This window comes from Phocoena phocoena, chromosome 19 (genome assembly GCF_963924675.1).
Source record: "Phocoena phocoena chromosome 19, mPhoPho1.1, whole genome shotgun sequence".
NCBI classification, from domain to species: Eukaryota; Metazoa; Chordata; class Mammalia; order Artiodactyla; family Phocoenidae; genus Phocoena; species Phocoena phocoena.
The window spans coordinates 58366280-58388478 of record NC_089237.1 but is presented as its reverse complement, the minus strand read 5'-3'; the positions used below and the strand labels follow the sequence as shown (position 1 = coordinate 58388478).

Sequence of the window (22199 nt, the reverse complement as noted above, 5' to 3'; positions counted from 1 at the left end):
AGCCAGCCTGGGCCCACCGACCATCCCCCCACCCGCCTCAGGTGAGCAAAGATACTTGACAGGGGAGGGGACTTGGGCAGCCAGTGTTCACACCTCTGACAAGAGAGGCTGAGGCCGCGTGGGTGGGCCGGGGGCTCAGGTGGGAGTTGGCCTCCCCCAGGCCTTGGCCATATCCCGTCCCCCCCCCCCCACACCCTCCCAGGTACAGTGCGTCTTCAGATGCTACCACTCTCGCCCAGCTCTTTCCTCCTTGTGGCTCAGTATTACACAAAGAACAGTTTTCAACAAAATGCTTGCTATTATCAAATATCCAGGGGCTCCCTGTAACCGCAGACCTGGCCATGTCCAAGGCTGCCCCACGTCCACACAGAACCTAAAGGGGGAGTCTCCCCAGGGGGCGGGTTCTCTGGGATGGCCATCAGGGTGCGGCTCAGTGGCCCCCCGGGAGTGTGAGAGGTGACCAGGCCTAGTGGCCTTAGGAGGGACTGTGGGAACGGGTGGGGCACCTCTCGGGGCCTGTGCAGGGCCAGGCTGGAACCCGCACCACTAGGTGGGGTGGGCTGGCGTGGGGTCTGGCCCACTGGGCGCCCTTGGGCAGGCTGGCCTCTGGGTCAGGACAGTCAGACTGGAGGCGGAAGGCGTCTGGGCTGGTGCTGGCGCGCAGCAGGCTCAGAGGGATGCCGCACAGCTCCGGGGGCGGGATATAGAGGTCTGCGGGGGGGGGGGGGGGGGGGGGGCGGGGACCGTCAGCAGGTTGGCACCAGTCCAGCCACAAAACTTCCTGCCCTCCTGGGCATCCAGTTCTCCCCGTCCTCTCTTAGTGGACCCCCAAGTCCCTCTCAGCGCAGCTCTGTCGTGTCATCCGTTGGACTCTCACAGTCTCCCCAGGGCCATACCCACTGAAACTGGGGACACACTGCGGCCCAAGGGAGGGGGCGAGGAGAGGGCCCAGGGCTGCCCTCCAGGCTGGGTGGGTCTGGAAACTGACCCGGGCGTAGCAGGCGCCAGTGCCACCCTCTGCCCCGAGGCCCGTGTCCACGTGCCAGCCAGCAGCAGGCCAGAGCTGGGCTGTGCTCGGGGCTCAGGGACTCTGGGCATTTCCGGCTGTGCAGGCCCCAACTCCATCCCAGCTGTCTGCCCGGCCCACCCTCAGCCATCTCAGGCGTCTGCTCCCGTCCTTAGCGAAGACAGGCTCAAACCCCTGTGCCCAACAGGGCTGCCCCTGGAAAAAACGCCAGGACCGGGTAGCCAGAGGGACAGGATGAACAGCACTGCTGAGAGGTGGTGGCCTTGCCAGCCGGGCCAGGACCAGGCCCCCAGGCCCTCCTGGGGACAGGAGCAGCTCCTCCACGCTGGACGTGCTCTCACAAGTGTCAAGCGCCAGTCAGTCTGGGCCCAAGGTCACGCTGAAGTGGGACTGGGGCAGCTGTGGATGGGGGGGGGGGGGGAGGCGGTGAAGAGGCTGGGCGCCCCCTCCTGGGGCCCCTCTCCATCACCCTCCCTGGCCGCTGCATCCACCTGCCAAAGCAGTTGGCACCTGTGAGTACCCACTCCTGGGAGATGAGGGCCCCCTCACAGAGGTACCGGCTGTCCAGAAAGATGCCGGCCTGCCAAGGTCACGTGGCTGGGCCCTCCCTGTGGTGGGCGTTTGCCGGCCTGGGCCCTGCACCCTGGGGAATGAGGCGTCACAGCTGAGCTCTGGGTCCCAGCGTCTGCTCTCTGTCCCCCACTGATTGTGATCTCCTCTCCCCCAGCCCTCGATCCCTTGATCCCAATCTGCCCCAGGGGAGGTTTCCTCCCTTTTCCTGCCCAGAAACTCATAGGTGTGTGCCCAGCTCTGTTTGCATTTCTCTTGAGACAGGGTTGGCTGGCTACTGACTAAGGCAGCTGGGCTCCTAGCACGCTGCCCTGTTAGCTTGGTTCCACCCTCGCGCAGGCCCCCTGCCACCTGCCACCATCTCTGCCCTGCACAGCTGCCCGTTACTTGAACCCAAGTCTGGACTGCCAGTCTTAGGAGAGCCTGGACTCCCGGCCCTCGAGGGGTGGGTGTCCCCCCTGCCCGCAGCTCCCTGTCAGCCCAGGACATTTAACCTCTGCAGCAGCCCCTCCCCACCACCGCCCTGAGGCCCAGGTTGGGGCAAAGGGGAGCTGGCCTGGGCAAGAGGAAGCGGTGCCCCTGCGGCGCGGGGGATCCCCTAGCTCCGCCCTGCCCCCCATCGCAGGTGAGAAGCAGAGGCCAGCGGCGCCGCCAGCACCCACGGTCATCCTCCCCTCCGCCACCGCACACCCCAGGGAGCTCTGCGGCACCCACGTCATAGCAACCCTGCGACAGCAGTGTTGCTTGTCCTGCAGGCGGGAGGCCGGGCTTCCCAGGGCCACGGGGAGTAGCGGCAGGGCTGTGCGATCTAACCGGGGTCCCTTCCTCTCACAGCCCTCTTAGGTCTTCCTTCCCAACCCACCTCACAGCTCTCAGTGGAGCTCGGTGCAGAAGGGGGCACAGGCCAGGCCCACAGCTGAATGTCACCGGGGACAAAGTCCAGGTCCTCTGTGGCCTGTCGGGTCCCTCTGGCCCCGCCGCCGCTGCCTGCATCCCCCACCCCTCAGCCTTGCGGTACTGGATGCCCGCACACATACACCACCTTCTTTCTTTATTTCTTTTTCTATAAATTTATTTATTTTTGGCTGTGTTGGGTCTGTGTTGCTGCGCGCGGGCTTTCTCTAGTTGCAGCGAACGGGGGCTACTCTTGGTTGCGGTGCACGGGCTTCCCATTGCGGTGGCTTCTCTTGTTGCAGAGCACGGGCTCTAGGCTCATAGGCTTCAGTAGTTGCGGCACATGGGCTCAGTAGTTGTGGCGCACGGGCTTAGTTGCTCCGTGGCATGTGGGATCTTCCCAGACCAGGGCTCAAACCCGTGTGCCCTGCGTTAGCAGGCAGATTCTTAACCACTGCGCCACAAGGCAAGTCCCCAACTTCTTTAAAGTTACAAGTGCCTCCTTTGTATTGAGGTAGAATTCACAGAACTTCAAACCAACCCCTTTTAAGGGCATAATTCAGTGTATCACGGCGTCTTTGCACGTGCTGTTCCTTCCACCCTTTCTGCCTGACCTTCCTGTTGAACTTAGAGCTCCAGATGACCATCCTGTCCTCCAGACAAGCCCTCGTTGGGCAGGGGCGTTCTCCACCATGGAGGGGCTGTGGCCTGACCGGGTCTCCTGGACCACACTCAAACTCCCCGAGCGCCCATTCAGTAAGCGCTTGTCGAATGACTGTGTGAGTGAGTGAACAAGTGAGCGGAGGACTTTGGGGGGTGCTGGTGCTGGGACCTTGTGGGCCAGGGCTGAGGCTCTAGAGTCGGGCAGGAGGGGACCCCAGCTTCTAGCAGCACAACAGAATCACCCGGTCTGGGTCGGGGCAGCTGCCCAAGCAGGGTGCCTCTGTCTCCAGCCTGTCCCCAACTTGCAGTGTGGTCCCGGGCAGGTCATTGCCTCTCTCCGATCCCCAGTGTCTCACTAGGAAGATGAGCGCATGGCCTGGACTGTCCTTTTCCCACTGAGTCACTTGAAGGACTGGGGGAATCCCTGACGTCTCCAAATCAGCCCCAGGAGCGGGCTTGCTCCCTCTACCCTGAAGTTCAAGGGGGAAGTGCCAGGGGCAGCTTCTTCCAAGGGTTAACCAGCAGGGGGAGCTGGGTTCCAATCTAAGCTCTGCCCCTCGCTAGCTGTGTGACCTTGGGCTGATGGCTCAACTTCTCTGCGTCTCAGCTTACAGGAAACTGGGGATCATAAGACCTCGACCTCACAGGGCTCAGCAAATGGGAGCAATGGTCTCCACGGCGAAGGCAGTAATGCAGTTGGAGTCCAGCTTGCTTGGAGACAGGCAAGTTGAATCGTTGGCCAAATTCTGGAAAGTACTGTAGGTCTTTCAAAACCGTTCATTTTCAGGGCTTCCCTGGTGGCGCAGTGGTTGCGAGTCCGCCTGCCGATGCAGGGGACGCGGGTTCGTGTCCCGGTCCGGGAAGATCCCACATGCCGCGGAGCGGCTGGCCCCGTGAGCCATGGCCGCTGAGCCTGTGCGTCCGGAGCCTGTGCGTCCGGAGCCTGTGCTCCGCAACGGGAGAGGCCACAACAGTGAGAGGCCCACATACGGCAAAAAAAAAAAAAAAACGTTCATTTTCAATCCATTGGATATAAACTCAATGTCAGCCAAAGCCAGGCGGATAAGTGAAGCTTGCCAGGAGTTTACATGTTGGGCACGTGGCATGACAGGCTGCGTATGATGGAAAAGCCAATTAGGGCTCAAATACATAAGGCTCGTTTGTCTCAAACATCAAGACAGCCCGGAACTGACGCTGACTTGGCCGCACCACCAGGGACCCGGGTTCTCCCCATCTTCCCGCCCCACCTGCTTAGCATGTGGATTTTGTCCTCACAACAAGACCGCTGATTCAGCTCCAGGTACAGGGCTATGTTCTAGGTGGAGCAGGGGGAGAAGCCGTGCATCCCCAGCAAGACTTGGCATAGGACGGGACCTCCCGCACAACCCAGTAGCGAGAACTGGGTCTCTTCTAGCCGCAAGGGAGTCTGGGAACTTGAGCTCGGGTAAGGTAGGAAGGGGAGACGCAGTTAGCATAGGCGTTGAGCTGCCCGTTCTTCACTCCCACGGAGAACCGTGCCTGCTTCTGTTGATCTCCACAGGCGCATCTAGCTTTTGTTTTCCTCCTGTGCCAAAAGAGTTCAGGCATGGGGATAATCCAGGGGATAATGAGGTGCACTGAGTCCCAGGCAGTTGGTGAGGGTCAGGTGGCATTCACAATACGGAACAGCTCACATGGCACAGGCCTCCACCCATCTGATCAGATGCCCAGCCCTGCTCACGGATGCCTGCTGGTGGGCCGGAAGCCACACCCACCAGCAGGTGCCAGCCCTTGTTGTAGGCGTCCACAGCTGGGAAATCTCTGTTTTCTCGAGATCTCCTAATTTTGTCATGTTGGGTGAATTTTTAGATGACGTCATGTAGGGCAAAGAAAGCCCATTTGTGGCCTTGGTATCTGATCCCTCATCTTTGGGTCTCGCGGGGGCAGAGGCGTGGCCTGACAGGCTCGAGGGACAGGGCGGCATGTGCCGGCCACTCTCTGTGGTCCTGGACAGATGGTTCTTTCCTCTGGGACATCACTCCTTCCCAGGTGCCCAGGAGAGAGACAGGTGGTTGAGGGAAGGGAGAAGGGGGTCCAGGGAATGGTAAAAGAGGTTCCCTAGGAAGAGTAACAGCTGAGAGCTAGGAGCATTTAGAATGACATCATTTTTAAATGGAGTGAAGTCCCCAAGGGTGAGAAAGGGACCATGGAAGGATGATTTTTTTAAAAAGCGTCCCAGATGAGACAGAGCCACGTAAGTGTCTCCACGTGGTGGTCGAGACGTGGAGATGGCATTGTTAAAGTCACTTCCTCAGTTTTCTACTTGATGAAAATGGGTGATTTTTTAAAATGCTGTTGCTGAGTGAGTTATGCTTTTACATCATGTGTAGCTGATTGTAAGGACTTGTGATAGTTCTGGGATGTTTCTAATAACTTCAAAATTTCTTCTGTTCTGAGAAATCGTGGGGTGGATGGGGGTTCCTGAATTTTAGGGGCTGTAGGTTGCAAAGTGCTTTCCCATCCATTCAGCCACTATGGTCCCCACAGTAGTTCAGGAGGTGGAAGTTAAATGCTCCCTCACGGGGGACAAAACCACGAGGCTCAGAGATGGAGAGAGCCTCATTGAGGCTGAGGGAGGCTCAAGAGCGGGAGCGGACCTGGGCTGGAATCTGTCTGCGTCCAGCCGGCTCCTGTGTGGGGGGTGTGTGGCCAGGAGGGGGTCGGGGCAGAAAGAAGGAACACCTCTGATGGGATGCTGGAGGTGGATTGAATTGCTCCAACCAAGCCTCAGAATGACCCCGAAGGTCATGGGAACCAGGCTCGCTGAGCCAAGAGTTACCGCTCGCTCAGCAGGTATTTATTGAGCATGTACTGTGTACCAGGCCCTGGGCTAGGTGCTTGGAGTAAAGTGGAAGACAAGACAGGCACAGCCCCTGCCCTCGTGCACTTGACTTTCTGGTGGGGACACAAGGAAGCGTGTTTGTGATAATTTGGGACAGTGGTAAGTGCTATGAAGAAAAAAATAAAGCAGAGAAAAGGGCTGGAGAGTGATGGGGGAGGGTTACGGTAGATGGTGGATGCACAAGGAAGCATCTCTGAGCAGAGTCCCGAAAGAAGCCTGCACGGATGTGGGGTGGGCATCTCCACAGCATAGTGAGAGCACAGTGCGTGCACAGGCCCTGGGCAGAATGTGCTTGAGGAACAGAGAGGCGGACTGGCGCCTGCGTGCACATGGCCTCGTGCTGACACACCAGAGGCACCTGCGCGACTCTGCCCCCAGCGAGTGCTGGGGGCTTGAAATCAGCCACAGAAATTGGCGAATGCTAAAATTAGGGCTTTCAGTGCTTTACGTTTTATTGACATTTTCTTTTTTTCAGAGAGCACTTTCCCAGCACAGCGCTGGGGTAGGAGATGGGTTGAGAGTGCCCCGGGCCCAGATCACTCAGGGCCTTAAGAGTCCTGGAGGGTTTCGAGCCAAGGGGGGATGTGAAGCGACTGGGGTTTTAACTGGGCTCTCTGGCCACCACGTGGGGCTGAGACTTGGGACCAGGGAAGCTGGGAGGCCGGTGCTGCCAGATTTAGCAAATGAAAATACTGGACATCCACAACTAAAGAACCATTCGTTGTGTACCTGAAATTCAAGCACAGCTGGGCATCCTGTGTTTCATCTGCAGCCCACCCATAGGTGCCAGGCCAGAGGAGGTGGAGGGCCACAGCTGCTTCTGAGAGGTTCGCCGAGGGCCATTCCTTCCTACTGCGGCGATCCCGACCACTCCCTCCCCACCAGCCCACACCCCAGCCGTCCCTGGGCCTACACACACCTGCCAGCTGTTTCCGCGGGGCTTTTCCAGCAGATCTGAGAGAGGAAATCAGGCAGATGAATGCAGGGGATGACCTCATAGGAACCATACAGCTGGGGCTGCTGCCATGCCCTGCACTCGGCCTCAGGGCAGCTGGTCCCTTCGAGACGGCCACCTCCTCCATCTGCCCCCCACTCTCCGTGAGCAGGGCCTTATCCCACGAGATGGGGACGTTGGGACACAACCTATCTGTGTTTTTCAAAAGATCACCCTGGCCGCTGTGCAGGGAATTGGTTACAGGAGCGAGAGGAGACCAAGAGGACGGTGACTCGGAGATGACAGCAAGGGTCCCGGCGAGAAATGATGGCGGCTGGGACCAGGCAGTTAGCAGTGAAAACGGTGCTTCTCCTACCCTGTCGCCCCTACTCAGGCTGCTCCAGCTGCAGCTTCCTCGCTGATTCTCAAACAGGCCAGGCACACCCTGCCTCAGGGCCTTTGCACTTGCTGTTCCTTCTGCCCAGAATGCTGTTCCCGCTGCCCGATCTCCACAGGGCTCGTTCCCTCTCTCCCTTCAAGTCCTTGCTCCAATGTCACCATCTCCACTGGCCTTCCCTGACCATCCGTGTAAAATCACCACCTCCTCCCACCGTCAGCACTTCTCAAGTCCACACCTGGGGCCTGTCACCTGAGACGCTGTGTTATCGAGTGGCTTTGTTGCTCTCTTCCAGCCCAAATCCACATTCCTCAGGTGGGGAGATTAGCACCTGTCGTGTTCACTGCCAACTCCCCAGTGCCCAGGATGCTGTCCGACACAGAGTAGGTGCTCAGTGACTGCTCAGGGCTGCTGTGCAAGTGGTCGAGCAGCGTGAGGGTGAGATGAGGGGCCTGGGTGGGGTGTTGGTGAGCGTGGTAGTGGTCACAGGTCCTGGGGGCTTGTGGGGCGTCCCCTGGAGACGTTTGGGAGCACCAGGTGTTGGATAGGCGCTCAGGGGAGGGAGGGAGGGTGGGCCAGGCTGGAGCAGGGTTGACAGTGCTTGGTGCAGAGCTTGGAGAGGAGTTCTGGTTGAGGAGAGGGCCCTGGGCCAAGCCACCAGGAGAAGGGGCCAGGAGAGGCGTGAGCGGTGAGGGTGGCGTCCTGGTGACAGTCATCCCTGCTCACGGAGGACAGAGAACAGACCTGGCTCCACCCTCACACCCAGGCAGGCCCAGCACAGGCCTCCGGAATGCTCGGGGAGGGGCAAGGTCGTCCATCGTTTGCCCAGCCACTGGGCCCTCGGGACCACAAGGACGGCACCCTGACGGCGCAGCCACAGGTGCTGGGACAGAGCGTGGACCCGCCCCCAGGGTCCTGGTCGGCCTGGGTATGCAGGTGGTGGAAGCATGGCTGAGGAGAGGGTGCTGAGAAGCCACGAGCGGCCCAAGGCAGAGCCACCGGGCCCTGAGGTCAGCCCACCCATGCAGGCCTCCTGCTGTCCCCTCCACGCACCCACAGGCTGGCCTTGGGGAGTATCCCCCGCCTCGGGGGACTGAGCCGCGGCACCGACCGACCGCTGCCTGGCTCCGTGTCCTGTGGGCAGGTCCCCGCAGCAGCCCCCTCCGTGCCCGTCCTGGTTCCCCTCACGGCAGCCTCCGAGGCTCAGCTCTTCCAAGGGGCAGGCAGGTTCAGGCAGAAACGTTCCCTCCTCTTTCCCCTACAACCTGTGGGGATGGAGCTGGCCTGGCTGCTTGGGGCGCTGAGGCAGAACAGGCCCAGCATGCGCCCAGAGGGAGCGTACATCCCAGTAGTTCGTGTCCCTGTGTGCCCGCGTGTGCAAATCTGTGCGTACGTGAACGCTGTTGCGTGTGCGTCCCTGTGTGTGTGCACAGTGATGCCCTGTATTCTGTGCGTCCTGGGTGGGCATGAGCGTGTCTGTGATCCGGCAACCTAAGTGGACCGCATGTACATGTGAGCACTGAGCCGTGACTGTGCCAGCGTGTGTGTGCCACAGGGTGACGGTGTGGCCCGGAGGGCTCAGCAGCACTGGAGGAGATGGCAGGGGCAGCTGAAGCTGCCGCCCAGCACCTGCCTCACATCCACCCCTGCCGCACTGCTCATCACCTGCAACATGGGCTCTGGGCCAAGGGGGGGCCTTGGCACCCGCCACCTTTGGGAAGGAACGTGGAGCCCCCAGGGCCGGGAGAGATGAGGGTGGTCTGTACTGGGAGGCCATGGACCCTGAGTGAGGGAATCCAGCTTCCAGTGTCTCCGAGAAGAGTCCTGTCTTGGTCTTGGGCACTAGGGCACCTCCCACCTGCCCTCTTGATGAGTAGATGTGGCTTTGCCCCTTGCACCTGTGAGCTACCTACTCAATATCTGTTCTCCACTTCTAACCAATCCTGATTTGGGGGGCAGCAAGGTGCCTATCTAAGCACTTGATTTCTGAGCCTCCCTTGCAGGTAGGGCTGGCCATGTGACGCAGTTCTGTCTAAGGAGATGTAAGTGCACATCTGCTGAGGGCTACCAGGAAGTTGTTTGCTCTTGTGATGACAGGGGACAGAGGTAGTGCCATGTCCTTCTCCCTTCATCCTTTATCCTGCCTGGAGCATGAATGTGATGGCTGGACTGCAGCAGCCATTTTGCAGCCATGAGCTAAGAGAGGTAAAATGTCACGAGGATGACAGCCAATCGGAAGGGTGGAGCCTCAGTCCCTGACAAGCATTATTGAGCCGCTAAACTGAGGTCAACAAAGTCCTTTGGATTTCTTGTGATGAAAGAAAAACAAATCTTCATGTGTTTAGGCCATGGTTGGTGGTTTCCTTTTATTTGCAGCCTGATCGTCTCAGATTGAAGGCTGGGAGAACCAGCTGCCCTGGCTTGCCCTGTCCCCCGACTGGGGGCCCTCCCTGCAGCCTGCCCAGAGTCCTGCCTGCCCCCAGCCTCTGCCGTTTACGTGGTTAACAGCAGGCCGGGAACCAGCTGTAGTTTAGACCAGCTCTTCATGTTCTTTTTTTTTTTTTTTTTTTTGTGGTACGCGGGCCTCTCACTGTTGTGGCCTCTCCCGTTGTGGAGCACAGGCTCCGGACGCGCAGGCTCAGCAGCCATGGCTCACGGGCACAGCCGCTCCGCGGCATGTGGGATCCTCCCGGACCGGGGCACGAACCCGTGTCCCCTGCACCGGCAGGCGGACTCTCAACCACTGCGCCACCAGGGAAGCCCTTCATGTTCTTTTAATCACGACCCTCACTACGCAGAAGGGGAGACTGAGGCTTTCTGAAGTCACCGGCCAAGGGGCTCTTAACTCAGTCATTACCTCTGTGGTGGGTCCTGCGGGCTCACGGAAGGGGTTCTGGCCCCCAGACTCCCCTCACCACCCTGTCCCACTGGTGCTGAGGGCCCCACTGAGAGCAGGCAGCGTCCTTTGCAGGTTCATCCATTAAGCTGGCCCCCTTCTCAGGGAGTGCGTTCTGTCTACAGGGCCCGCAGGCCACCCTCTCTGCTAGGAGCAGGGGCAGGAGGGCCAGCTAAGGAAAGTGGGGAAGGAGAAGGGGGGAGGGGCCGCAGGCTGACCAGTGGGTCCTGGTGCAGCTGCCTTGGCCTCTGCAGATGGGGTGTGAGCTTTGCGGGCTTCCCCCCGGGGGCCCCAGCCACTCACTGGGTGACTCAAGGCTGGCGGCCTTAGCCATAGACGCGTGTCTGCGCCGGGAGAGTGCAGCTGGGTACCGGGAACCCTGGGGGTGGAGGCAGTCCGCTCCCTGCACGTGGCCCTAGGTCACTCACCCCCTCCCTAGGTCACTCACCCCCTCCCCTGCTGAACCCATTTCTCAGCTGTTAACAGGGCCAGTGACTCCCTCTGGAAGAGGGTGAGGGTAGAACTGTTTACACACCCAAGACACGGCTCGAATGCCCCTGGGCCTGGGGGTGTCCGCCTGAGTGACCACGGCTGGTCCAGCACCTCCAGAGGGCCAGGCCCATGCCTGGGACTCTCCTGGCTGGGCTGTCATTTCTCAAACCCAGAAAACAGCCCAACCAGGGAGGTCTGAACATCCCCACTTTGCAGGCAGGGACACTGAGGTCAGGGCCCCGGGGGTCCTGCACGGTGGTCGTCTGCCCACCTCTCCAGCCCGTCTCTGTGTGCCCCTCCCCCTGCCACCTCCACGCGGGTCTCTGTGTCCCTAGACGTGTGCCGAGCTCACTCACACCTGCCCTTTGCACCTGCTGCTCCCTCTGCTTAACCCTCCCCTCCCCCTCCTCCTGGTCCTTTCACCTGGCTGGTCCCAACCTGGATGTCCCTCTGTGACTTCCCCGCCTGAGTAAGCGTCCTCTCCTCACCCCCGGTGCCTGAGCATCCCCTCCTCAGCGCCGGCCACAGGGGCAGACACTGCCGGCTGAGGGTTGGTCTCCCTGGTGAGAGAGGGGCGGGGACCACATGTCCGTGGTTATGACACAGAAATACACAGTAAAGAATGCCTTGGCTGCGATGTGGCAGGGCAGGATTCAAACTCAGCTGTTCCTGATCCCAAAGTGTGTCTTCTGGAAACTAAGGGCCTTTGGGGTTGGAGGGGAGGCAGTCATGTCGGGATAGCATCTTCCCGGACAGAGACCCTGCTCTCTGCTCCTCAGACTTCCCCTGCACTTCCTCTGGCGGCAGAGGGGTGGAGATGTGGGGCACATCTCATTCCTACTGGCAGCCATCCGTCCTTCCTTAAAGCCCAGGTTTCCTTTGGGAAAATGGCTCCCGGCCACTCGCCCTTCCAGAGGTGGACAGGTGACTCAGGTCTGGCCAATCAGCATGCGTCCTCCCACGCCCCCCACTAGCCTGTCCAATGAGAGGCCACCCCGAACCTTTGCTGAGACTATCGACAAAGGGGGGGTCCCTGGAGGTTGTCGGAAGGAGTCCGCCATCCGGGGCTCCCCGATACCCCCAACATGACGAGGGTTAAGGAAGGCTCTGCAGCCCAGGCGGGCCTCCGGGGCTGGGATCAGAGACGGGGCTCACCAGGTTCTTGGAGGTAGCTGAACGGCCTCACCCGCATCCACCACGCAGCTCAGGTGTCCGGATCTTGGTGACACCCCCATTGTCTCCACAGAAGCTCTGACACAACCCACGCTTCCTGCTCTCACCTCCCTCCACATCCGTCTTCAGGGATCCACTGCCACTGCTTGCTCCAGAGCCCCGTCAGGGCTGTCACCGGGACGGCATAACCTCCTTTTCTCCAGCCTTTTCTCAAGCATGTCTTCCGCACCATTTGCCAGAAATATTTCTCAGGAAGGCAATTCTGAAGGGCGTTCTACTCAAACCTCTTCGGAGGCTCCCAGTGACCTAAATCGTGAACTTGGACGTGCATGTGGCCAGGCAGGAGGCACGGCCAGGAGGGCTGAGCAGTGGTCTGTGTCAGGAGACCCTCTTCATTCCCACAGCTTAGTTGCTGCTTCTCTCCCTCCTCCCCCTGCCCTCCCCCTCCCCCTGCCCTCCCCCTCCCCCTTCTTTTGGAGACATGTCCCCTGGGCCTCTTTCATTTCCCTGCTTTTACTAAGGTGTTTCTACGCTGGTACAAGCATGTGATGAGTGGCATGTGACAGTCGGCCTGTGCTGGGGACGCAGTCGGGGGGTGGTGGGGACCGGTGAGCAGGAGAGCCCCCATTTCAATGGCGAGGCTACCGCTCTGTTACAGTCCACTAACGCTTTGTGGAAATGCAGCTTTGACGCTGACAGATCTTCCAGCTTTCCAAAAGAAACCAGAAACGGGGATTTTTAGGGGACGTCTCCCATTGTCAACATAGGCAAACAACTCCAAGCTTTTAAAAAGCACCGTGTGACTCCTCCTCTCACACTGCTGGTGGGAGCCTGAAGTGATATAATCCGTAAGGACAGGGATTTGACACCGTTAAAGTCACGAGTGCAGCGCTCTTCAACTTGGCACACGCCCGCTTCTGGGTGGCTTAGACTCACAGCGCACGAAACGATGTGTTCAAGATACTTCAGCACTACATCGTTTGCAATAGCAAAAAGTGTCCACCTATAGGGTCTTGGTTAAATAGATTATATCTGAAAAGTGGTACTATGCAGCTGTAAAAAAGAATGAGATGGGAATTTCCTAGCGGTCCAGTGGTTAGGTCTCCGCGCTTTCACTGCTGAGGGCCCGGGTTTGGTCCGGGGTCCAAGAACTAAGATACCGCAAGCTGCGCGATGTGACCACCAAAAAAATAAGTAAAAATAAAAAATGAAAAACTTTAAAAATAAGAAAGAATGAGATGGTTTCTTAGGCATGACATCAAAAGCACAAGTGACAAAAGGCAAAATAGATAAATCAGAGTTAATTGCAATTAAAAACTTGTGCTTCAAATGCTACCACCAAGAAACTGATAAGACAACCCACAGAATGGGAATAAATATGTAAATCATACGTCTAATAAGGAACTTATATCCAGACTATGTAAAGAACTCTGCAACTCAACAATAAAAAGGCAAATCACACAATTCAAAACAGAAAAGGAACTGAACAGACACTGAACAGACATTTCCCCAAAGAAGAAACACGGTCGATAAGCACACGAAAAGATGCTCAACATCATTAGTCATGAGAGTAATGCAGATCAAAGCCACAACGACAGACCACTTCACACCCACCAGGATGACTACAATTTAAAACAGAAAAAAAAAAGGAAAATAACAAGTGTTGGTGAGGATGTGGAGAAATTGGAACCGTCAGATATACTGGTGAGATTGTAAAGTGGTGCAGCCACTGAAGTAAACAGTCTGGCAGCTCCTCAAAAAGTTTTTAAAAGTTGGCCTTCCCTGGTGGCGCAGTGGTGGAGAGTCCGCCTGCCGATGCAGGGGACACGGGTTCGTGCCCCGGTCCGGGAAGGTCCCACATGCCGCGGAGCGGCTGGGCCCGTGAGCCATGGCCGCTGAGCCTGCGCGTCCGGAGCCTGTGCTCCGCAACGGGAGAGGCCGCAACAGTGAGAGGTCCGCGTACCGCAAAAAAAATAAATTAAAAAAAAAAAGTTTAAAAAGTTTACCATATGACCCAGCAATCCCACCCTTAGGTCTGTACCCAAGAGACCGGAAAGCCTAGGTCCACACAAACCTCGTCCGTGAGTGAATGTCCAGAGCACCGTTATTCACAATAGTCAAAAAGTAGAAACAACCCAAATGTCCATCAACTGATGATGGGATAAACAAAATGTGGTCTATCTATACGGTGTAATATATTCAGCCTTAAGAAAGAATGAAGTTCTGACACATGCCACAAGGATGAACCTGGAAAACATGCTGAGTGAAGGAAGTCAGGCACGAAAGGTCACACGGTGTATAATTCCATTGATCTGAAACGTCCACAATAGGGAAATCCATACAGATTAGTGGTTGCCAGGGGCTGGTGAGGGGAAATGAGGAGTGACTAACGGCTTTCTTTTTGGGGTGATGAAAATGTTCCAAAATTAGGCAGTGGTGATGGTTGCACGAACTAAACTCATGTACTGAATTGTACACTGTAAGTGTTTTATGGTACGTAAATGATATCTCAAAAACGCTGTTATAACAAAAAAAGAATGAGAGGTCCGTCTGGTCTTTGATAACGCGTGATCTGCAGGAAAATTGTAAAGAATCTGTTACCTTTTTGTAGAGTAAAGGGGAGGTGGGTAAGAGTGTGTATTAGTATTTGCTTGTGTTGAATTTATATTGTTTCTTCTTACTTCCAGTAGAAAACTATAAAATCGTCCACCTGGCGTGAGACCAAGATTTTTCACTTGAACTTTTTAATTAAGATTTGAGTTTTGAGCCATATGAAACAACTTTTTCTTGAAGTAGTCACTTGTGTCAAATGCAGCGAGGTCATAAGGCAAGGCTGAGAACGTTAGATAATTGATGACTATTCCAGGACAGAGTCAGGGCCTAGTAGGGGCAGGAGTAAAGCAGCTCATTATGTACTCAAAAGTCAATGAGAATCAGGGAGTTTTTGCCAAGGAAGTTGAAATGTCTGTAACTTGTATACCGATCCTAGCTGGAATATTTATAGAGAAGTATTTAAAGGATTCACAATGTATGGGTCTCTTCTGCTACTTTATGCTTTATTCCCACAGCAGATGGGACCATCACAGAGCTGGCCACCAGGTTCCCTGAGAAGACGCATTTATGGGTCCTGCTGCTTTACGCCCTCTCTTTTCACTGACGGGCACCGCAGAACTTATCCCGCACATATTTCAGAGTTAGGGAAGGCTGTCTACTGTCACCTAAGGAAAGGCCATCACGGAAATATTTTCAGAACTCAGGGCAGAAAAGGTCCACTTCCCGTGAATGTGGTTTATTAATGTTCAAGGCTAATCACGTAAGAGAGAATTTGGCTTTTTGCTGTGCTGTCAGGAAAATCAGAAACAAATGTATAGTTCAGCTAACTCAGGAGGCCCATGTGATCTCTCCATGTCGAAATACGAGGTATCTATTTGTTCTGGGGCTGACCTTATACTCCTAGACGTGTTTCCTTATGTCGTGTTTTTAAGAACGCAGTCTCTACTTTTCCATCCTAATGTATGGGTCCTAGTGAACCTCTTAAATTTCAGTGCAAAACCCCCCACCAAGTACGGAAGAGTTAACAGAAAGAAACTGTCACCACAAGAAAAGAGAAGGGGCTAATGAAGGGCTGGCAACCTTCTGTATTTTTGGTTTTCTCCATATGAATTCTATACACTGAGGTGTTAGGTGTGTGAAAACTGATTGATACACTTATGTGGAACTTTATGTATGTTTTAGTAAAAAATAAACAACCACAACAGTGGGGAATGTAAACAAAATTCCTTTCTGGTCTGGATCTACTCTTCAGCCACCAGTTGGGACGGAAGGGATGGACCCTCGCCGAGGCGCTCAGGCCTAACTCCTGGGCTCCCGACCCCGGACGCTGGTGGACACGCGGCCTCCAGCGAGCGGGCGTAGTTGACCCCGCGGCCCCGCCCGCTGCCCCGCAGGCAAGGCGCGGGAATCGCTAGACGGAGCCGCCACGGAGGCGTCACGCCCGAGACCGGGAAACCGCGAGCCGAGGCCCAGCGACGCCGGAAGCTGAGAGGAGAGGACCAGCCACCGGAAGTCAGTGGAGGCTTCGGGCCGACGCTCTATAACCCGGAGGACCGGGATCTCCGTGGTTGGATGTGACGGATTACCTTCTACCTGGGATGACGCTTTCCCAGCGCCGGGCTCCCGGGGCCCATCGGGAAAATGGGGGGGGGGGGGCAATCCCCGGGGCGATAGGGGCTGATAAGGGAAGAGGGGGCTGAAGGAGGGGGACTGAGTGATGCGGCCGCCAAGGTAACATCTAGTCACCTCAACCCTCCAAGCTCCCAGGACCAGCAGCAACTGACCGGAGGACACCTGGCGCATCGGAGTGGATGCGCGTGCCCGCGCACGCAGGGGCGGTGCTTTCCAGTCTCGCGGCGCCCGGGGCTGCCAGCGCGCATGCGTCCGAGGAGGGCACCAGGCCGCAGAGCCGCTGCGAAAGCCGAGCGCGGGTTGGGCGGCTCCCGCCGGGGGACTGGACAGCGGCGCGGGCGCGGGTGGAGGCGCGGCTTCCTTGGCCGGTGGGCGCTGATTGGACGCAGCAAGTGGAAGGGGTGGGCACCTCCGCGGAGACTGTCCACGGATTGGCCAGAGCCTGCGGAGGCGTGGTCTTGGGGGGCGGGACGGGAGACCGCGCGCTGCTGAGGTGGTGGCGGTGGCGGCAGCCCGACCCAGTGAGCGAGTGGGTCTTCGGGTCCCACCCATCACCCCGACCCGGGGACTGAAAGCCGGCGACGCCGGGGAGCCGGGGAGCCGGGACCTCCGAGGGCCTGGGCGGCATCGGGGTGAAGCGCCATCCGCCGAGTGCCGACCGAGGAGAGCGGGCGCCCCGCCCCTCGCTTTCTTCCTGGACCGCGCCTAGCTGCGCCTCCCCCACCGCCGACCCCGCGTCCCGCGCGGGCCTGAGCTCCGGGCTCCCGCGGGTGCGGGACACGGGGTGCGTGCGCCGCTCGGCCTGCGGGCCTGGAGGCTCCGGGGGGCCCCCTGAGTCCGGGGCCGGGCCCCTGCTCGCCCGCGTCCCCACGCAGACGCCATGGCTGAGCCCCTGAAGGAGGACGACGGCGAGGATGGCTCCGGAGAGCCCCCCGGGCCGGGGAAGGCGGAACCTACCGGCCCCGCCGCCTCCGTGGCGGCCAAGAACCTGGCCCTGCTGAAGGCGCGCTCCTTCGACGTGACCTTCGACGTGGGGGACGAGTACGAGATCATCGAGACCATCGGCAACGGGGCCTATGGGGTGGTGTCCTCCGCGCGCCGCCGCCTCACCGGTGAGCGACCCGCCCGGCCTTGCTCGCACGTGTGGAAACCGGTTCCCGGGGGCTGAGACCCGCCCCGTCCCAAGCAGCCATAGGGGACGCTGGGATGTGAATTCTGGGTCAAGTCAGCAAGCATGGGTTGGGTGCCTCTGGGGGCCGGCCTCTGTATTGGGCTCGGGTCTCTGAAACTCTGGTGGCTTTGCCAGCGCATCAGCCTACTTCCTCCTTAGGTGACAGTCCGGGTTAGACCCGAATGGAGGTTCTCCAGAGTGTGTTCTGGAGCCAGAGACTGGCGCTCGGGGTTGGTGGTGGGATGGATGAGGTCTGAGATGCAGGGTGTAGGGAGGTGGAGTGAGCACAGGTGTGAGAGTCTAGAGTCTACCACTAACTAGCTGTGCAATGCCCAGAAAGCTACTGAGCCCAGGTCTCCATATCTGTAACTTTGAGCTATGAGTACCTGCCTCAGGAAGGAGGTGAAGGGAAGATCTGATAACATACGTACTATCCTTAGCACAGAGCCTGGCACAAAGTAGGTACTCTGTAAGTGGTAGCTGTTGTCACTTGCGTCTGCAAAGGGAGGTATTGAAAGGGGCCTTGTGCTACTCTGCAGCTAACCGAGGTACCTTGTGGCATCTGCTTTTCCCCTGTTCCCCAGGTCAGCAGGTGGCCATTAAGAAGATCCCCAACGCTTTTGACGTGGTGACCAATGCCAAGCGGACCCTCAGGGAGCTGAAGATCCTCAAACACTTCAAGCACGACAACATCATCGCCATCAAGGACATCCTGAGGCCCACTGTGCCCTATGGCGAGTTCAAATCTGTGTAAGGAGCGGGGATGGAAGAGGGAGACCGAGCAGGGACCTTTTCTGAACGCTGGGGCCGTATTGCTGAAGTTTTAGAAGGGTAGCTCAACCTAATGTAGGGCTGGCTGGGAAAATTCCTGCGATTCTAGGATCAGTGCTCCCTTAGGGCTTTGCCAGGGATACATGTGATTCCTCAAGAAGAATGCAGAAGTAACGGTTTTATAGGACCTCAGTATGTAGCCTGGCAAACGTAGGACGTTCATTCTATATCTGTATCTTTTTATTCCCATAGCAGACGTCACTAGTCAATCACAGAACACTGTCCTACAGAAAATGGAGACGACTTTACAGTTTTCATCATAGTCTTTCGAGCAGCCACTACCAAACAATGGAGAGGGCTGCCGAACAAAACATGTTGGCCAGCCTGGTTTAGTCCAACCCGACCTTTGCTCTGATGGTGACACTAGATCTGGAGAGAAAAGCGATTTCACTTCACTTAAGTTAATGGAAGAGTTGTAGAGAATCTAGAATTTTCGTACCCAGTGGGTGGCCCCTGCAGAGTCTGAGAGTAAGGCCATGAGCTGTCTGGAGCGGGAGGGCGTGGTGAGGCTGGGGCTGGAGGGTGGGCAAGACAGCCCCTGCCTGTCTCCCCTGCCCCTCAGCTATGTGGTTCTGGACCTGATGGAGAGTGACCTGCACCAGATCATCCACTCCTCGCAGCCGTTGACGCTGGAGCATGTGCGCTACTTCCTGTACCAGCTGCTGCGGGGCCTCAAGTACATGCACTCGGCTCAGGTCATCCATCGCGACCTCAAGCCCTCCAACCTGCTGGTGAACGAGAACTGCGAGCTCAAGATCGGGGACTTTGGCATGGCCCGAGGCTTGTGCACCTCGCCCGCCGAGCACCAGTACTTCATGACCGAGTATGTGGCCACACGCTGGTACCGTGCCCCCGAACTCATGCTCTCGCTGCACGAGTACACGCAGGCTATCGACCTGTGGTCCGTGGGCTGCATTTTTGGGGAGATGCTGGCCCGCCGCCAGCTCTTCCCAGGCAAAAACTACGTGCACCAGCTGCAGCTGATCATGATGGTGCTGGGCACCCCGTCGCCGGCCGTGATTCAGGCCGTGGGGGCTGAGAGGGTGCGGGCCTACATCCAGAGCCTGCCGCCACGCCAGCCTGTGCCCTGGGAGACGGTGTACCCGGGTGCCGACCGCCAGGCCCTCTCCCTGCTGGGGCGCATGCTGCGTTTTGAGCCCAGTGCCCGCCTCTCAGCAGCTGCCGCCCTTCGCCACCCCTTCCTGGCCAAGTACCACGACCCCGATGACGAGCCTGACTGCGCCCCGCCCTTTGACTTTGCCTTTGACCGCGAAGCCCTCACACGGGAACGCATTAAGGAGGCTATCGTGGCCGAGATCGAAGACTTCCACGCACGGCGCGAGGGCATCCGCCAGCAGATCCGCTTCCAGCCTTCCCTGCAGCCTGTGGCCAGTGAGCCCGGCTGCCCCGATGTTGAGATGCCCAGTCCCTGGGCTCCCAGTGGGGACTGTGCCATGGAGTCCCCTCCGCCGGCCCCACTGCCATGCCCCGGCCCTGCGCCCGACACCATCGATCTGACCCTGCAGCCGCCCCCGCCGGCCAGTGAACCAGCCCCTCCAAAGAGGGAGGGAGCCATCTCAGACAACACCAAGGCTGCCCTCAAGGCCGCCCTGCTCAAGTCCTTGCGGAGCCGGCTCCGAGGTGCCTGGCAGAGGCTGCGGCTGGCTGGGGAGCGAGAGGCAGAGGGGCCCCAGGCCTGGACAGGCTCTTACCGTCACCCTCCCGTCTTCTCCGCAGATGGCCCCAGCGCCCCCCTGGAAGCTCCCGAGCCTCGGAAGCCGGTGACAGCCCAGGAGCGCCAGCGGGAGCGGGAGGAGAAGCGGCGGCGACGGCAGGAGCGGGCCAAGGAGCGGGAGAAGCGGCGGCAGGAGCGGGAGCGTAAGGAGCGGGGCGCCGGGGCTTCCGGGGGCCCCTCCGCCGACCCCCTGGCCGGCCTGGTGCTCAGCGACAACGACCGCAGCCTGCTGGAGCGCTGGACTCGCATGGCCCGGCCCCCGGCCCCTGCGCCCACGCCACCCTCCGCCCGGCCCCGCAGCCCGCCTGCGGCCCCCCCCCCACAGCCTGCCTGCCCACCTGCTGGGCCTGCGGCCGCTCCACCCCAGACCACCGCCTCCTCCGGCCTCCTGGGCCCCCGGCCGCTGGGGCCCCCCCCCGGGCTGCCTGGCGCCAGCGCCCCGAGCGTTCTGCCTTACTTCCCCTCTGGCCCACCCCCTCCAGACCCCGGGGGGGCCCCTCAGCCCTCCACCTCTGAATCACCCGACGTCACCCTGGTGACCCAGCAGCTGTCCAAGTCGCAGGTGAGGGGAGAGGCCTGGCCGTGGGGGTGCCTGGATCTGAATCCAGGGGAGGTGGGCTTGGGAGGTCGCTGGGGGCAGGAGAGGCTGTTGTGTGTCCTGGTCCCGTGCAGTGGAGCGGCAGCCCGGGCTCGAGCTCTCCTAGCCTGCCTGCTCGCTCGCAGAAGGAGCGCGGTGCTGATGGGCCGGTCGTCGGAGACCCCAGCCCGCACTCAGTAAACGTTTGTTGAGGCTGGGGCTGTCACCACAGGTGTCCAGGCCCACTTGAGGGCAGTGTCAGGGTGGGGTGCCCTGCACACCTCAGTTGGCGCTGGGTGGTTCCCGCGTTGTAAGCTGCCATCATCCCCTGCAGGTGGAGGACCCCTTGCCCCCCGTGTTCTCCGGCACCCCAAAGGGCAGTGGAGCGGGCTATGGCGTTGGCTTTGACCTGGAGGAATTCCTAAACCAGTCTTTCGACATGGGCGTGGCTGACGGGCCACAGGACGGGTAAGAGCTGGGCCGGGACTCCAGAATGGGCTATGGCTAGGGGCTCCCAGCACAGGAGGAGCCCCTCACCCCGCTCTCCCCCTTGCCGCCCTCAGCCAGGCCGACTCAGCCTCGCTCTCAGCCTCCCTGCTCGCCGACTGGCTCGAGGGCCACGGCATAAACCCTGCTGACATCGAGTCCCTACAGCGTGAGATCCAGATGGACTCCCCCATGCTGCTGGCTGACCTGCCTGACCTCCAGGAGCCCTGAGGCCCGCAGTCTGTGCCTTGCTGCCAGGGGCAGACCCAGCTCCGAGATCCGCAGGACCATTCCCGAGGGCTGGAGCCCCGGGCCTGACAGGGGAAGCTCAGCTCGGATTATTCTGCGGGTTCATCTCAGACCCACCCTGCGGCCTTAAGCGGCCACCTGAGCCAGCACGAGCCACGGCAGGAGGGGCAACCCCTACTCCCCCCCCCGAGCGATACTTTTCAGTATTGTATTTTTTTATTATTATTATTACATTATTATTATTACACAATTTTTTTTTGCCATCAAAACGAAGCCTGTGAAATATAAGGTTCCCTTTAGCGCCTGTCTCCAGGGCGTGTTTCTGGAGTTAAGGGCAGGGTGCCATCAGTGGGGGAACCAGAGCTTGGGGCCCAAGCAAACGCATCTGCGTGCACAACAGCCAAGGCCAGTTCATTCAGGTCCTGAGGTTTATTAAGATCTCCACTCCCCATTTGCTCCCAGCCCCACAGAGGTTGCCCTCTGCCACCTCGCGTGGTCAGACTCCCCCCCGGGGCGGGTGGGGGGACCTCACAATCTGTGCCTACCTTGGCCGTGGCTGTTCTAGTGTGGCTTGCGGTAGCTGGGGTGAGATACGGTTTGGGTGTCGAGCTCTGGGTGCCTGGGACGGGCAGGCGGGGGAAGCTGAGCGTGAGCGTGAGAGTGAGACGGGGCTGGGGGCCCGTGGTGCTCGCCGCTGGGAGGGAGGTGAAGGATGGGAGGTTCTCTGCTGGCTGGCGGGACTGCTAGGGCGTGGCGGTGGCGGCCACATGCAGGTGGCCTGGCGTGTGCAGGGAGTGGGTCGGACTGCGCCTCCGGTCTCCCGGCGCGGGGCCCTGGTGGAGGCCGCAGTCGGGAAGCCGGCTAAGGTGGGACACCGGCCCGCAGCCTTCCGGACGGGGTCCGAGTCCAGGCCGGGTGGCGGTGCCTTCCGGAGGTCTGGGAGGCCGCCGACGTGTAGCCGGGTGGAGGGGAGCGGAGGCCCGGGCGAGAGCTGGGCGTCGTGGGTGTGAGGGGAGCGGTTGGGCTGGAGCCACAGGG

At 59.1% G+C, this 22199-nt stretch overlaps 1 protein-coding gene across 1 annotated transcript; it reads left to right on the top strand.

Annotated features, from left to right (window-relative positions):
- Positions 1 to 16592: 16592 nt before the first annotated feature.
- MAPK7 (mitogen-activated protein kinase 7) lies at positions 16593 to 21460 on the top strand. Its single transcript, XM_065896909.1, has 6 exons — positions 16593 to 17224; positions 17868 to 18033; positions 18677 to 19755; positions 19852 to 20411; positions 20761 to 20894; positions 20990 to 21460. Exons 1-6 carry the CDS (start codon positions 16993 to 16995, stop codon positions 21141 to 21143), a joined length of 2325 nt encoding a protein of 774 aa, XP_065752981.1. The 5' UTR covers positions 16593 to 16992; the 3' UTR covers positions 21144 to 21460.
- Positions 21461 to 22199: the final 739 nt, after the last annotated feature.